At 29.5% G+C, this 16,380-nt stretch overlaps 2 protein-coding genes across 2 annotated transcripts; both read right to left on the bottom strand.

Moving 5' to 3' along the window:
- Positions 1-2,151: 2,151 nt before the first annotated feature.
- Positions 2,152-3,895, bottom strand: LOC106767699 (myb-related protein 306). The gene is made up of 3 exons (XM_014652640.2): positions 3,493-3,895; positions 3,285-3,414; positions 2,152-3,113 (listed from the first exon to the last, which is right to left on the bottom strand). The coding sequence occupies exons 1-3, from the start codon at positions 3,629-3,631 to the stop codon at positions 2,444-2,446; spliced, it is 939 nt and encodes a 312-aa protein (XP_014508126.1). The 5' UTR covers positions 3,632-3,895; the 3' UTR covers positions 2,152-2,443.
- Positions 3,896-12,232: 8,337 nt separating this feature from the next.
- On the bottom strand, positions 12,233-16,380 carry LOC106765504. Its single transcript, XM_014650152.2, has 4 exons — positions 16,040-16,380; positions 15,252-15,567; positions 14,282-14,441; positions 12,233-12,973 (listed from the first exon to the last, which is right to left on the bottom strand). The coding sequence occupies exons 1-4, from the start codon at positions 16,214-16,216 to the stop codon at positions 12,505-12,507; spliced, it is 1,122 nt and encodes a 373-aa protein (XP_014505638.1). The 5' UTR covers positions 16,217-16,380; the 3' UTR covers positions 12,233-12,504.

The raw sequence follows: 16,380 nt of genomic DNA, 5'->3' as shown, positions 1-16,380 counted from the left end.
ATATATATATATATATATATATATATATATATATATAAATGTCAAATTGTAAAAATTAATTGGTAATCATTGTTTTTCGACAGATTATCGATGGTAAAATTCTGTTAATAAAAGTGTTGTCAATAAGATTTATCGAGAAGTGATATTTGTTGACAATGACATGATTCAGGTACGAGATGCTGAGTTAGGATTGTTGAGCTAGAGCTATCGAGCTAGCAAGCTCATTTTGTCAAGCTCTCAACTGCATTGGATTCCTTGCCATGCATCTCACAAGAGGATTTATGTAACAATGTTATATTAACAACAACAAAAAAATCACCAGCTTAAAATTGGTAAGACTGAGCTTAAAATTGGTAGAGTCAAGCTTAAAAATGACACCATAAAATAGATAGAGTCAAGCTTAAATGGATGATGTTATAAGTTTGACAAGTCTAAAAACACGCATTCCAACACCAATACCTGCAACTGTAGATCACATAGATTCAATAGTGTTATCACTTTTGAAATATCATCGTTCAATTCGATCTTATCCCACAGAGGACTTAATGGGCTTGATTAGCGAACACAACACCTCCACCAAAAATTCATCCAAAAAAATATCAATAATTTGGATTTATCGATGAATTTTAAGTATTATCAATGAATTTTAACCATCGATAATAATAATTTTTTCTATAGTTTGGAGAAGATGAAAAAAATTCGTTTATATTTAGAGATGAAGATAAAAAATATTTTCTTTCACATGAAATTGGTTCTAAGCTAATTGGGCGAAAACTTTCTCGTTCTTTATAGTAATAGATTTATTGACACACGAATTCATCAATAATAAATATTTTAAATTAACAACGAATTTTATCAGCATATTTTAATATTTATAATTAATGATATATTTTAACAATAGAAAAATCTTTCCATAAATGAACTATGTAAGAATAACATATTTACTAATGAATTTTATCAATAGAATAAATATGTGAATAAAATTTGTTGATAATTCAGGAATTTTTTTTATCAGTAAAATTTTGTCAATGATTTCAAAAAGAAATTGTAACGATAGATTTGTATGTTGGTATCGGGAATTGGGTCTCTGTGGTTAAGGTGTTAGTAAAGATGGAGAGGAAAATCGAGATGCTGAAATTTGGAGAAGAGGTTCTTGTGGGATCGGATTTGTTGAAGATGGTGATAACGAAGTGTAGTTAGAGTTGGAAAAGAGGATTGATCCATAACTTTTTATTAGTTTTATATATTTTTTTTGTAAATTTTTTATTATAATTATTAATTAGTTTTAATTATATAAATTGACAATTTAATTTTAAATGTTAGAATATTATTGAATAATGTCTGAATATAATTTTAGTATTTATATTTTTTATCTGAAAAAACTTATTAAATTTTATAAAATATAAGGAGAATAGTTAGTCGACCAAGAAATATCTATCTCTCTCTCTCTTTAACTCTTTAATACATATATGAGAAGAAAAATATATGGATAAAATTTATGCATGTGATGAATAAAAAGCTTCAGTCGTCCTCATTAACACTCTGCTAGTCCTCACCAACCACGTATCACAAACTCAACGTGCGAAAAATTACATCATTGCAAACATTTTTATTATGAGAAATAAATAGAACAGTTTACTTTCCAATGCAATCCTAAAATAACTTCAACAGCTAAAAGAAAGTTCATTTATTACTTTTTAACTACACAGCAGAACTAAAATTATGAATATGCATAGACTGTTAAATTATATTTAAAATGTGAAGATTACAAAATACATCAATTTTGTAAAAGTATTAATGCTACTTAACTTTTATTTTTGAACAATTAAATGAAAATTTATCAATAATCCAACATCATGTTTTAGTACATATATGCTGGGAGCTAAATCATGTATTGCATCAGATATAAGATCCAGTTTATTCATTCATTTTTTGGTAACTCGCTAACCAACTACAGTGGATTTTATTCTGACAACGAAGTGCTGATTATTTGGGTGAAATAACTTGTTATTCTTTAGTGAAACTCAAGTAAATATGTTTTTTTTTTTAGAAAAATAAGCTAGTCAAAGCACACCTAACCTTTTTAAGCTGGACTGAGATTCGTACTGAAGCATTAAATTGGATGAATTTCAGTCATCATCTGGGTGGTTTTCATTGATAGATAATGATAGGTGATAACGCTGAAATTATTTTGTAACCCTAGATGAATTCGAGACAGTAAACGAAGGTCCAAAATACAGACATTATAAAACTCTCATAAATTGGTACGCAGGTAGCAAATTGAGAAAGGAGATACAGACGTACATGTACTATAGTAATGTACAATTCTTGTTTGTGGAGAGAGAGGGTATTGATTACCTTCTCGTACGAAAACAGCTTTAGAAAAAAAAATCCATTTTCAAGAACTCAAGACTTTAGAAAAGGACTTACCTAATAAAGAATTCTAAAACAAACCTGAAGTACTTTCTTCCAGCGACATGCTGATGAGATCTTCATGAGACTGAGAAGCCCCATCCTCGAAAAGCCAATTCTCTATAATGGTAAGAGGCACTTGAGTCTGAGAGGCAGGACCATAGTTTGTGGAAGAGTTGAAGGTGAACAAGTCAAAAACATGATCTTGTGCACACGTGGTATTAGTGGTGCTATGTGCTCCCTCGCTAGAACTGGATCTTGGTGTATTAATATTGAGCATGTTATTGAAGGAATAATCCCCTAGTGAATTTGTCTCGTGTGATGATGAGTTTGGAGTTTTCATCCAGTTTTCCATCAACCGGGAAATGTTTTCATAGCTAGATGCATATGAAGATGAGGCGTGGCTGTAGGGTTGATGAGATGTTGAAGAAGGCTTGGTCTCAGGCACAGCATGTGTTGCTGGTGTCGTGTGAAGGGACAAAGCATCACACAGGGCTTGTTTGGCTGTTTTTATATCTGTTTGTAGTCTTCTCTCCCACTGACCCTTTGGATGTAAAGAAGAAGAAGAAGAATGTCCTTCTTGTTCCATGCCCTCTTCGTTTTCATCACTTGCTTTCATCTTCTTCTTCAAATGGGTATTCCAATAATTTTTTATGTCATTGTCTGTCCTTTCTGGAAGATACGAAGCTATAGCAGCCCATCTGAAACCATCAGATAAAACGTTTCGTGATCATATTGTTGGAATTTTTGAACCTCGTGATTCTCGCTTAATTAAAGAGGAAAAACATCATTAATTGATGAAAGCAAAGCAAATTTAATATAAGTAGGTAGGAAGATGAGGGTTACAACTGCGTATGGTACTACTACTATACCTGTTGCCCAAAAGGGCTTGAAGGTGGATTATGATCTTCTCCTCATGCTCGGTGAAATTACCTCGTTTGATACCAGGTCGAAGATAATTAGTCCATCTAAGCCTGCAGCTCTTGCTGCATCTCATCAAACCTTAAAAAAAAAAAATCATGAATGAATTTAATAGTAGAGAAATTAAATGAACAGAAAGGACTTGATACTGAAAATTACCTGTGTTAGTGGGAACTGATCTCCAATTTCCTGCTCCATGTTCTTGAATGTAAGACACCAACATGATATCTTCTTCTGGAGTCCAAGGTCCTTTCTTAATTCCAATTTTGTCACAGCAAGGTGGCCTCCCCATGTTCATATAAATATATATGAATCAAACAAAACAAATTAATCTATCTACCTATCTAGTAACCCTAATTTCTCTGGATTTTTCTTTTTCATGAAATCCAAAGATTCATCTAAAAGAAAGGTAGCCTGCTTTATAGATTGTACACACAGTCTTGTTCAATTCCTCCTTAGAAGTGAATGCGAAACAAGAGTCAGTACGCAAACTGAGATTGCCTTGACAGGTACGTATATATAGAGAGGGACAAGAAAGCCAGCTATATCAATGGCTGCCAAATTTCTTAAGAACTGGGTAACCATTCAAATTAATGCTTAAGATATAGTAGTATATAATCAATGCTTAAGATTAGTAGCAAGATATAACTAATTCTCAATATATATATGTAGGTACAAAATATTTTTATAGAACATTTTTTTCTCCATAACCGACTTGTATATATATATATATATATATATATATATATATATATATATATATATATATATATATATATATATATATATGTATGTATGTATAACTTCTCTACGTACATGTAGAATATGCCAATTTTTGTACGACGAAATATGACAAATATATTGATTTGATTATCTGAGTAAGAATTTATATAGTTTTCCATCTCTCTCTTAACTAGTGCATGCTGCTGTATTAAATGGTAAGAGACTGGAAGCACAAGTTTGGCACAAAGAAAAAAAATCATTATTGTATTTTCGGATATGTTTTTCTAGATATACCAACAATAAGTTGGATATAAATTTTGATCAAATTTAACTTTTAGCTTTTTAATTTTTTTACTTCATATTATTTTTTATAAATTTAATAAACATATTCTAACCATCAATTATTAATACATAGCATCATTTTTTTAGTATATATATCGTATCAAATTATGGTCAATATTATTAATATAAGTATGACTTAGGTAAAAATTAATGCGACACCTTATTTTAGAAAAGAAAAACAATGCTTTAAGTAACTAGTTGACAATCTTTAACTATAATTAATTTACTTCATTTAATAGTTACCAATAGTAATATCCTCCTTTTCAAACAAGTATTTACTTGAGTAACTGTCAGTGTGTGTATATATATATAAAACAAATTTTCCCTCTCGTATCGAGAATCAATGTCAATTAATTCATAATTATTTTTTTCATTTTTTTCCTTTTATAATTTTCCCCTTAAAATAGTCCAGTTGATTTATGGTATATCTAATAATTTGGTTTAATATAGAAATAGTAGCTTTCGATGTAAATTAACGATTGACCTCGCGATGTATGATTGATAATGATGCGGCTCCCAAGTCATAAGGGGGCAAATAGTCAATTACGTGAAAATAGATTACCTGTAACTGATTTTGGAAATCACTGTTCACTTGAGCTTTTATATTCTATAAAATAAATATTTATTTGATATAAATAATTAGTCATAATAAATAAATACTTTAAATATATAAGTTATATTACAATTAAAATTTTTATAAACACTTTTGAATATATAAATTATATTTATATTTATGACAATAATTTATATTATTTTTGTGACTAGTTTTGTTTCAATCCGCTAAAGTTAAATTTACCTTTCAAAAGAACTTTAAATGGTTAAAAGAGGGGAAGAGTAAATGTGTAAACTATTATTAACCTTTTAAGTAATGTAATATTTTAAAATATATTAAGAATAATCCCTCAGTCATAAATTAAGAGATAGGATTGGTGTGTAACACTCTTTTTTTTTTTTTTATTATTTCCGCTTATAACAATCCACTAAAATAAGATCATTAAGGTGAATTACCCATTCAAAAATATAACCTGCTTTAAAACTTAATGTTTTTTTTTTTTGTTTTAAAATTATCTTTGCAAGAAAAAATCGTGTTAAAAGAAAATAAACAATAAAAGTTTAAGGATAAAAATGATAAAATTCTTACTATTTTCTTTTTCTTTTTTTTTTTCTCTCTTATAACTTTCTACAGTAAAATTTTAAAAATATTTAATGAGTATCTACTTCGTTACGAGCAATTTTTTTAATAAACGTGTTTAAGTGAAAAAAAAAATTGTCTCATGAAAGCATTATATAAGAAAAAGAAAATCAAAATTTCCCGCTAAATAAATAAAGTTAATTAGCAGTATTTAATTATACTAATTTCATTTTAAAAATATATTGTATTAATTAGTGCTAATTTCATGTTTAAAATATACTTTATTAATTATCTTTTCTTTTAACATTTGATATCAAGAATAAAATGACGTTATGGAAAAGGATAACGATATTTTGATATCTAAATTTTGTTTACATCTATTTCGTATTATTTTTTTATTTTCTTTTTTCTTTACAAAGATAAAAGTTTACTCTCTTTCTTTTTTTTAACTATTTTACTGTGAGTTGTCAAAGTGGCAAAGAGCTTTTTTATGTGAAAAATAAAATATTAAATGAATGAGAAGTTAACGATTTAGAAAATATCACACTAAATAAAGAAAAATTAAGTAAAATTTGCAATAAAACTCATTTTTGTTTCCTATTCTGTTCATTATTTGATCGAAATAAGATATTATATACAAAAATAGTTAGAAATGTACATGTGGAAAGTTATAATTGTGATGGTTGAAAAAACTGACCACCTTCCATTAATTGCTATGATAGCTGACTAAGAAAAGTAAATTTGTAATGGAAACTGAATAAGGATAATGCTGAATAACATTAGTTAGCTTTGTTGGATTAGCTTTAAACTAACATATAAAAGTTAATTAAGATATTGGGAGGACCAAAGGGTGAGTTTGATTTAAAGCTTCCTTTCCTTTTCGATAAGCCACCATTAACGAAACAGCTCTTTCAATGGTTGGAATGAATTGAGGTAGAAACTTCAACTTTTAGAAATTCCATATAAATCTTTCATGGAACATTTATAATATGATAGTTAGTGTTGGGGACCGATTTTAAGAGAATGATACTACCAAACAGCTCATGCACTCTTGCTGTCTCTCAAACTATACCATAACCTAATCCCCACGTTTATGCTGTATTCATTGCCTTTTCTCTATCACATCATTCTTTTTATCAACCAAAAACCATTGATTTATGCAAATCCAACAATTCATCTATACCTCGACGTGAAGGAGGTGTGTTGGAAGTCCCACATCGACTAGAGATAAGGCCAAATTATAATATATATAAGTGAGGTGCAAACCTCACCTTACAAGTCGGTTTTGTGGGATTGAGTTTGGCCTAAAACCCACTTCTAATATAGTATCAGAACAATGGTTAAAGTCTATCCTAACGATAAGTGAGCATTTCTCTTTCTATTCCATCCGTTGTCGGATAAGTCTCTTACCTACTTCAAATCTCTAACCTTTTTTAAAATATTAAGCCAATTCAATTTCAACTAAATTACGTGAAAATGTGAATTCAAAAGTCGTCTAAATGCTTTTTTTTTTTTTTACTTTCTACGTGATACAAAATAATATTTTCAATTGGTGTTTCAATGGCTGACATTTCAATGGATTATGCATAAAATGAAGAGTAAGCAACTGCATATTTTTGTGAAGAGATGACAAAAGCAACTGTCAACACTGCTTTCGTTAGCGGTGTCAATAGCGATATTGCCAAGTTGCTCTCCGTACTAAGAATATTTGATAAAGGTGAAAATGAGATCACGTGATAACTATAAATATTAAATTTTGTTTAAATAATTAATCAAAATCAATTTTCATATATCTTTCATAAGCTACCTAAGTCGATAGGGAAGTTGGATTCGTGAATTTCAACAATTTCGGATTAAGGCTGCTGTTAGAAAAATACTTCATTACCTGCATATAATTTTACGAATATTTTTAGGCACAAAAGTTTTCGTATCAAATACTTTTAGTAGAAAATATTTCATATCGTGTTAATTTTTACTAGTAAATTTTTCATATTTTTAGGAATGTTTCCGTACGGGAAATATGTAAATTTTCTGGTGTAAAATTATTGTAATCACTTTCGAAATTAGTTATACGCATGTTAATTATATTTTTTCTTGCCAATAAATTTTTAAAAAGTTAAGAATTATCTATTGAATTTTTTTTATAGATATAGATTTCTAAATAATAGCATTGTAATAATTGGTAAGAAAACTCGTCAAATAAATTTTCCTGCTCGTTTTCTTACAATTTTTTTTTGCAGGAAAATAAAATAAAATTTATCTTAATTAATTTTATATATTTTTAAAATAAGTTAAAATTTTGAAATTATTAATAAAATAACTCTAAATATTCATAATTAATCTTTGTATGTAAAGATTATTCAACAAGGTAATTATTTTAAAGAGCATATATTTGTCACTCCAAATGAATTGTATATGCTTTCTTGTATTAGTTACATTTATGCTCTTGTAACTAAATAATTCGAAACCGTAGTGAAATTTTTGGCTAAGGTTTGTTTATTAGATATAAATCTTTGTGATTATTTCTATCATTTCTTTTCAGTATATGATATATTAATTCATTGCAACTTTAATTATTACTATGAATTTACCCTCTTCATCAAAAAGTTTTTAAAAATGATTTTATTATAAAGAGAATTAAAAAAGATGATATCATTTTGAATTCAAATCTCTATATCCTTGCTAGATGTGACTTAAGCATTATTTTTCGTTCAATATTAAAGAATGAGGTTTGTTACGGAAGAACAACGAAAGGTAGAAATGAAACAAGAGTTGCAGAGACAACATACACATACAAAAGTCTAAAATAGGTTATACATGTTCAAACCTATTTGATATAAAAAAAAATAACAATTTCGTAAATAATATAAATATTTTTTATGAATTTTAATTTTAACTGGTATAAAAAATGTTACAATAATATTTTTGTAATAATAAAAATGATTTTTTATATCTATTATAATTAAAAATAGTTTTATATATCTTTTTTAATTTTAAAAAGAAATACTATACTAATTAAACCTGATACAGTATATTTAATTTCTCGTTACATTCATTTGTGTCCTAACAGAGTTCTTTGATCTCCAACGCAGTTCATCACTCCTCCCACTTTTTTAGTTTGTAAAGTCGCCTTCTGTCGTCGTTCCCTAGGACTGGTGTTGCTATCGTCGTCGAGCATTGTCGTCGAACACTGTTCACGGAGCTGTCTGTGCTCTTCGTCTGTTAGTGTCACCGTTGCATGGTGTTATCGCCATCGTCACCACAGGAGCTTTAATTTACTCTTAGGATATTTTTGGATAAACTTTTTTATAAATACAGGATGAGAACAATAAAAGCAATAAAATAAAATAAACTTTTTTTCCAAGTTATACTTTGTTTATGTATAAACTAATTTGTAGAAACCTGGTGATATAATTAATTTCTTTAACTTTTACTTATGCATAAACTAGTTTTAGCTTATAAAGAAGTTTGTAAGAAAAAAATTCTTATCTTCAATATTCCATGTATAGTGCTTGTTTAATAGAGATGTACGATCATTATTAGATGTATAATATTTTTGTGAGATTAGGACTGAATTATATTTTATGTAAATATTAGATGTATAATTTATTTATTAGTCCATTAAGCTTATAAAAAAATATTTGTATTTTGTAATTTTTATGCTTTTATTAGCTGATAAATAATAATACAAATTTCCTCTTGTTATTATAACTTAATTTGATAAAAAAAGTATTGAATTATTTAAAATAAAATTTCATATAAAATACCCTGGATTGGGACGTCATGTAGATCTAGGAAATTTGGAGAGTGATTAACGTGTTTTGAAAGTTGGATAAGAAAAAACGATTTTGGCTTGTGAATTTATGTCATATGCTTAATATATAATAGTTAAAAGCTTCAATCTTAATCATCATAGAGATCATGCAAGCTAACTGAGGTATAAACTTTTAAGAGAAGATGAGGAAATTTTATTGATGAGATGCAATTTGTAATATATATCATATGTTTATAACTTTTTTTTAATATTGTATATATAAAAGTTTTTTATTTGCTGATTAAATGTTGTACGGTTCTAATTCAAAGCAATGAGAGAAATGAAGGAAGGACAAATAGGTAAATGAAAGAAAAATACTTAAATACAATTTTAGTTTTTGGTAACATTATTTTTTGTCATTTATTTAATGTTTTATTTTCTAGTGTTAGAAAATTTTATTTTTATTTCTCGAGTTAAATGGTGCTAGTAATATTAATTATGTTAAAGCAGTAGTTTATTTATGATTTGTTCTTTTGAGATGATTTGGAGGAGATGATTTGAGTGGATTTGAGTAGATTTGAGTATATTTGAAAGTAATTTTTTTGTTGTTTTTTTGAGTGGATTTGTGGGTAATTGAGGGTGGATTTGAAAGTAAAGTTTGTGAGAATTAATGTAAGATTTGGTTGATGTGACAGATTTAAAAAATTAGTTTAATGGATATAAATTAAAGATTACCAAAATACTCCTAGTTATTTTAATTTGAATTTCAAAATTTTAATAAAAAGGTAATAAATCTTTTGAATAAAGTTAAGTTTAATATTTATATTATTACTATTATTATTATTTATATTATTATTGTTATTTATATTATTAGTATTATTATTTAGGGTTAAATATGTTTTTTGTCCCCCAACTAGGCCGTTTTTGTGTTTCGTCCCTCTTTCAAACTATAGTACACTTTAGTCCTTCAACTTTAGAAAACTATGGTTTTAGTCTTTTTTTACCAAATTTTTTAAACTTTATTTGCTGTTTTAAGCACGTTACATTATAGCATTTGGATTGTTTACACTGTTTGACACATTTTTGCTTCAATGTTAACTGAGAAATGCATTTGAAACAACAAATAAAGTTAAAAAAATTTGGTAAAAAGGACTAAAACCAGAGTTTTCTAAAGTTGAAGGACTAAATTGTACTATAGTTTGAAAGAGGGACTAAACACAAAAACGGCCAATAATTAGGGGACGAAAAACATATTTAACCCTATTATTTATATTATTATTATTATTATTATAAAAGTATGACAGTTAATTATCAAAGGTTAAAAATGAAATTACTCACCATTCCTTTCAAATCTTCGTACTGTAGCAGTGATGGTATAAAGGAAGAATATATGCAAATCTTCTCATTTCATTCCTCGCAAATTTCTAAAAACGAACAAAAAAAAATTTCTCATCCATCCTCGTCAATCTCTGTGAACAGGAGAATCTCGTCAATCTCTGTGGACAGGAGAATCTGTTCAAACGAACATAACCTTAATATTGATCACATGTATTTATTTCAATGACATGATTTTAATTTTTTTAAAAAGAATATACTTGTAGTTCTTTAAATTGGTTACAGGTATCTTTTTTATTCTAGTATTATTTTTTTTTTATTTCTTATTTAATGTTAATCAAACGCAGCCTGAGTGAAATGTTCTTTTAAGATTATATTCCTATTAATTAATCATGTGATGTTATTAATGGAAAATTCTAAATTTTATAAAATAATTCTATATGTGGTGGATTAACCAAGAATATATGGTCTGAAGGTGCAATTTGGTGACGTCACTATGTTGCCATGGAGACATATCACAGGATATAATTGTTCAACCATTTTGGTTGTCATGTACAGTGATTATGGTGTTTTAATGGTGTATTATTATAATTATAATTATTATTATTGGATTAAAAAGATCTTCTTCTAGCTTAAGGTATTTTAGTTTATGTCGGTGTCGCGTTTTGGTTGGTAGCTGATGGTTAGGTGGCAACAAGTGGGGCCTACTTTTCTGTTAGCCTTCTCTTCATGCTCCTTATGTTTCCTACATGCAGTGGTTATTCAAAAATTAATTATTTTATTTTTGACTTTGACCACAATTATAAAGAAAAAAAATAGTATAAACTTACTCTGAGATAAATTTGCCGAAATTTAGTTGAAAAATATTGAAATAAGTTAACATTTTAGTCAAAGGAAACTAATCAAACCAACTTATAGGATAATAATATTATTTGTCAAAGACACTTTTAAACTATATGTGTTTTAGTGTAAATGAAGTATACCTATATCAGTTTACCGCACATTTCTTAAGGTAATTAGTAAAGAATATTCAATAGTTTTTATTTTTTGATATAATTGTAACAATGATGTTTAGGTACATGACAATTGATACAAACTTCTAATCATGTCCTTTGTTATTGATCCAATTATAATCACTGATTTTATATTGTTATTACATGTTTTAGTGTAGAATTTTAATTAAACTAATTTAGATACCTGTTTGATTTATTATTAAAGACTTAAATATATTGACTATTAAACATGTGAATCAATTAACAAATAATTGTTTCATTTTAGCATATTTGAATCTTGTGTTACTTTAAATGAAAATCACTGTTGTTATGGTAGTTCTATCTAATTAATCCTATTTTTTAGGTGAAAATTGTCGTGTCAAAAGTAAATTCATATTAATAGGTCTAGCTAACTTTACATGACACAGTAGTTCTATATAAAATACAACAGTGTTCATGAGATTTTATGAAATGAGTATAGTTTGTTTTTATACGATCCAAATATTTTATAAGACCAATTAATATCGCATTTGGTATATTGAGTTTCCGAAGTTAAGAAAGGAGTTAAACATAGTGTCCTTAATTAAGAAACTAGATAAAGCAGTATCAACTTTAACAAGATAAAACAATAACAACTTTAATCCCATAATATGTGAAATGTCAAAAAGAAAAAGATGATAAGTCTAAGCTTCTTATACACGAGGATTTCTTTACAAATCAAACAAAAAAACACTACATAAACCATGTATAGTTGTATACACCCTCCTCAACAATTAATATCTGTGCCTCCAAAAGATGCACCTGAAGGGGAAGAGTTGCAGAACATCATCAATGATGATGACATTCTCCTGTTGATACATAAATCGTCAAAAGAAATTAAATATCTATCAAGTCTAAGCAACAGAGCCAAAATATTCTTGCAAGAACTGATAAAGCTCTTCTGCGACCAAAGCAGGATACTCCTCTTGTGGAAGAAGTGCACCTGGTACTTCCACAAACTTGCTCACCCCTTTAGCTCCCTTAAGAGCTTCCATCTCAGCCTTGGATCTCTTAGGAGATCCTTTGGTTGATACAACCAGAACCGGTGTCTTTCCCTCCAGAGCTGCAAAGAGTTCCAGGAACTCCTCCCGGGATGTAACCGGATCTAACTCACCGGTCAGAAACGCTGCTGGCAAGTATCTCGCTCCTTTTCGTTTTGTCAGTGCATATCTGCTTTCCACAATGCCTGGAGTCACATTTTCAGGATTGGCATATACATGGGATTTGTACTGTGATTGGATTGCATTCTCGTTGCTCACCAGCATGTTATACATCATCCACCCAACTGCAGGAGCCTTTAAGGTGCCCCTTAGAAAACCATACCTGTCAGGTTCACGAGGAAGAGACAAAAGATATACATCAGTTATGCTATAAGACAAGGTAAGGTGGCCGTCGCATGAATAGCTCTTTCAATATATATCAACGAGAATTATACCGAAATCAAAGATCTTTTAAGAGCAAGAGTATATTACATTGTTACCAAGAGCTTGGAGTTATTTTCACCACAGTTGTTAGAAGCGCAGGATTTACAATTTTAATAACTTAAATTCAAAAGATTCTAAAGGCTAACAGTTCATATCGTGAGGTTAAGGTTTGAAACTTGAAATACATGCACGAACCTGTGTGATTTCATATTATCACCCATATGAATCATACGATTCTACATGTATTTATTACTGCTGCTTATGTTTTCTCCGATTCTCAACAAAAAATAAATGTCAGAAGTTGTATAAGCATAAGTTATCGTATGAAAAAAAACTAAAGGAACACACCACTGAATACACCTTATTTGATTATTCCATTGCTTTTTCTGTGAAAAGGGGCTTCACAACACTCACTCCTTCCCTCCATTGCTCAATTTCTGTTCTTTAAAACAGAGGCCTCAGAGTCACTTCTTCTATATAAAACTTATTAGGTTATATCGTTGTTTTGTTTTCATTGTTCCAAAATATCGGCTGTGGTTACTAAGGCAAAGACGGGGAAGAACATTGTACTGTTTTTGTCAATAGACCCACCACACTAATAAGTTGAATGTCTCTTATAAATAACGCGGGCTACTGTTCTTGGGAAGAGCTACCATTTAGTAGGAACATACAAAGAATGACAAGAAACTTGTGAGTGTAATTGGGTACATTATTATAGCAATGTGTTGTGGGTATTTTTATGTATTAGTTTCTATATCAGTTGATAGTGGGACTTGGTTATGACTTATGAGATCTATGGTTACAATACAAATTATACCATACAAATTGTTTACTCAATTCCCATTTTAAGATTATTAGAGTACCAAGCACCATACATCCTTTACACAGTACATTTCAAGCTATTCTTAATATGTTGATGAATCATACATTTCAATACAATTTACAACTTAAGGTTCAAAAATTAGCTTGAGAATTCACAAACTAAATTTGATACAAACAGATATAATCAAAACAAGCACTGTATCCTTCTACTGCCTCAACAATTGCAAGAAAATTTGCCCGAAGTTAATTATATTACATTCCAGTAAAAAAAATGTTTAAGCTTGGTGACTTAAATTTGTTTTCCTCTCAGTAGAAACCAGAAAGCAATGTGAAAATCAGCAGCATGGAAAAAGTATGTACACTCAAAAACAGAGCATCAAAGTACCTTGTTTCCATGCTGGAATCTCGACCAAACACAATAGGAAGGGGACCAGCCCAAGTTGGTGCAACAGCAGCTATTGCTTTGGGCTTCACCAGGCCCTTTTTTGCAGCACGGGCCACTATAGATGCAGCATGCCCTCCCCCAAAAATTATCAGATCATTTTCTAGTTTAACATGAATCATGTTAGTGAAGAACATTAATCAATAATACAAAGGCAGGTCATATTCAACTGCTCATACAAACAGATACACGATCTAGAAAAAATCATTTCAACAGAAGACAATTAACAGGTAAACAGAGATATAATTCACCCCACAATTCACAAATGCATCATAGCAGATACTGGATAATAAAAGAAGAAGCATGGTACCAAGAGATCATCTACTCAATGAAAAAAATATTTCCTAGCTCAAGAGTAAAAAGCTTGTTCTCATAAAGCAGAAAGAGTGAAACAAATACTCTCTCAACAGACTTAATCATCCAAATTTGCCAATAAAAAAATAATAACAACACCAAAAGCCTTGGTTAGGAATTATATCTTCAAAAATCAACATAAAGAATAACTTAACAAAACTCGTCAAATATAAAATCCAATGCACTGACAGTAGATTTCTCATATCCAACAATTACGGGGGGAAAAGAGAAAAAAGAACCAAAGCCTAGTAAGTAGGTCAGAAATTACATCTGAAAAACTAATAAATAAAAGAATAGCTTAACAAAGTTTCTCAAAAACGTAAACCAATGCAGTAAATTTGATAACTAAATTTATTCTCTACACTAAACTAAAAAATCATGCATAAATAACAAACTAAAACTGCCCAAAACAAAGTAAATCGAAAAACTAATAATAAGTAAATATTATCAAAAGGAGATTAATGATAACTGCAAGCCCAAATTTCATAAATAGAAAGATTAATCTAACGTTAACTGTTAAATGAAAATTATTACAAAATAGAAGCCCCTCAACAAGTACCTGGTTGTTTTATGGGACTATTTGGTGAATTGATAAAATCAACCAGAAACTTTTCTAAGACATCAGCATTGTAATCCATCTTTGGCCGATCAGAATAACCCAGGCCCGGCCAATCAACAATAGTTGCCCGCCAATTGGCATTGCCATTACGCTGAACAATGTCTCCAGCCACTAATCTCCATTCCTCAACAGTGCTAACATCAGAAATGGTTGGCATCATCAATATATTTTGCGAAGGCTCCGGGCTCTCCTTTACATGCTCCTCATAATAAATGTTTATAAGATTGTCCTTGAATTTCCATTGCCAATTACTAGTCTGATGGAAAAAAGAAAAAACCGATATGAGTGAGGCAATAGAGATGATTGCAAATTCTGACCTGGCTTTGATATTTTCCCTCAATTAAAAAAGCACCCAAATTCCGAGTTTCAATTGTTAAATATCCAATGAAAAGATAATTGCTTCTATAAGCCAACAAAAAAAAATCAATAGAATGTTTACTGCATTAACGACATAATGGACTTCTGAATTTCTGATAAACGGAAGTCTTCTTTCTGAAATCTCAGTAAAACACTGACTAAACAACATTTAAAGTAATATCTATGACTATAGTTTCTTACTTTAACCTTCTAAATAGTGAAAGCGTGTGTTGTTAAATGGGAAAAAATGATCTTCCACGCATCCACGAATTCAGTACAATAATTTAACAAAACCCAGAAAGTTATTAGGAGAGCACAAGTAGTAAAATGAAATAAAACCACTAACAGTTAGAGGGGGAAGTTATTCTGACCTTCAAAGAGGAGGATTTGTCGTTGGCAGAGACATTAGAATAATCGAGAGTAGTTGAAGCCCGAATTTTTAAGGGGCTAAGGAATCTAATAGAGTGAGGGTAAAAGGGTGCACGAATTTTGGCGTAAAGGTTAAATTTTGGAGATGAGGGAGGCATAAATGTTGCGTAGAGAGCCATTGGAGAATGCAGCAGAGCTTCGATGGATAGTGGTGAAAGCTTAACCTGAAAAATTGAAGACCTAAAGTTTAAGAACCCAGCAGAAAATGCTGACCGTGGAGTCGTTGAGATTTTTGGTTGGTGATGGTAAAATCAGAAATCAAAACTCTGCTTACAGGAGTTGT

Source organism: Vigna radiata, chromosome 7, assembly GCF_000741045.1.
Source record: "Vigna radiata var. radiata cultivar VC1973A chromosome 7, Vradiata_ver6, whole genome shotgun sequence".
Classification (NCBI taxonomy): Eukaryota; Viridiplantae; Streptophyta; class Magnoliopsida; order Fabales; family Fabaceae; genus Vigna; species Vigna radiata.
Note: the sequence above shows the minus strand (reverse complement) of the source record. Positions and strands in the feature narration are given on the sequence as shown.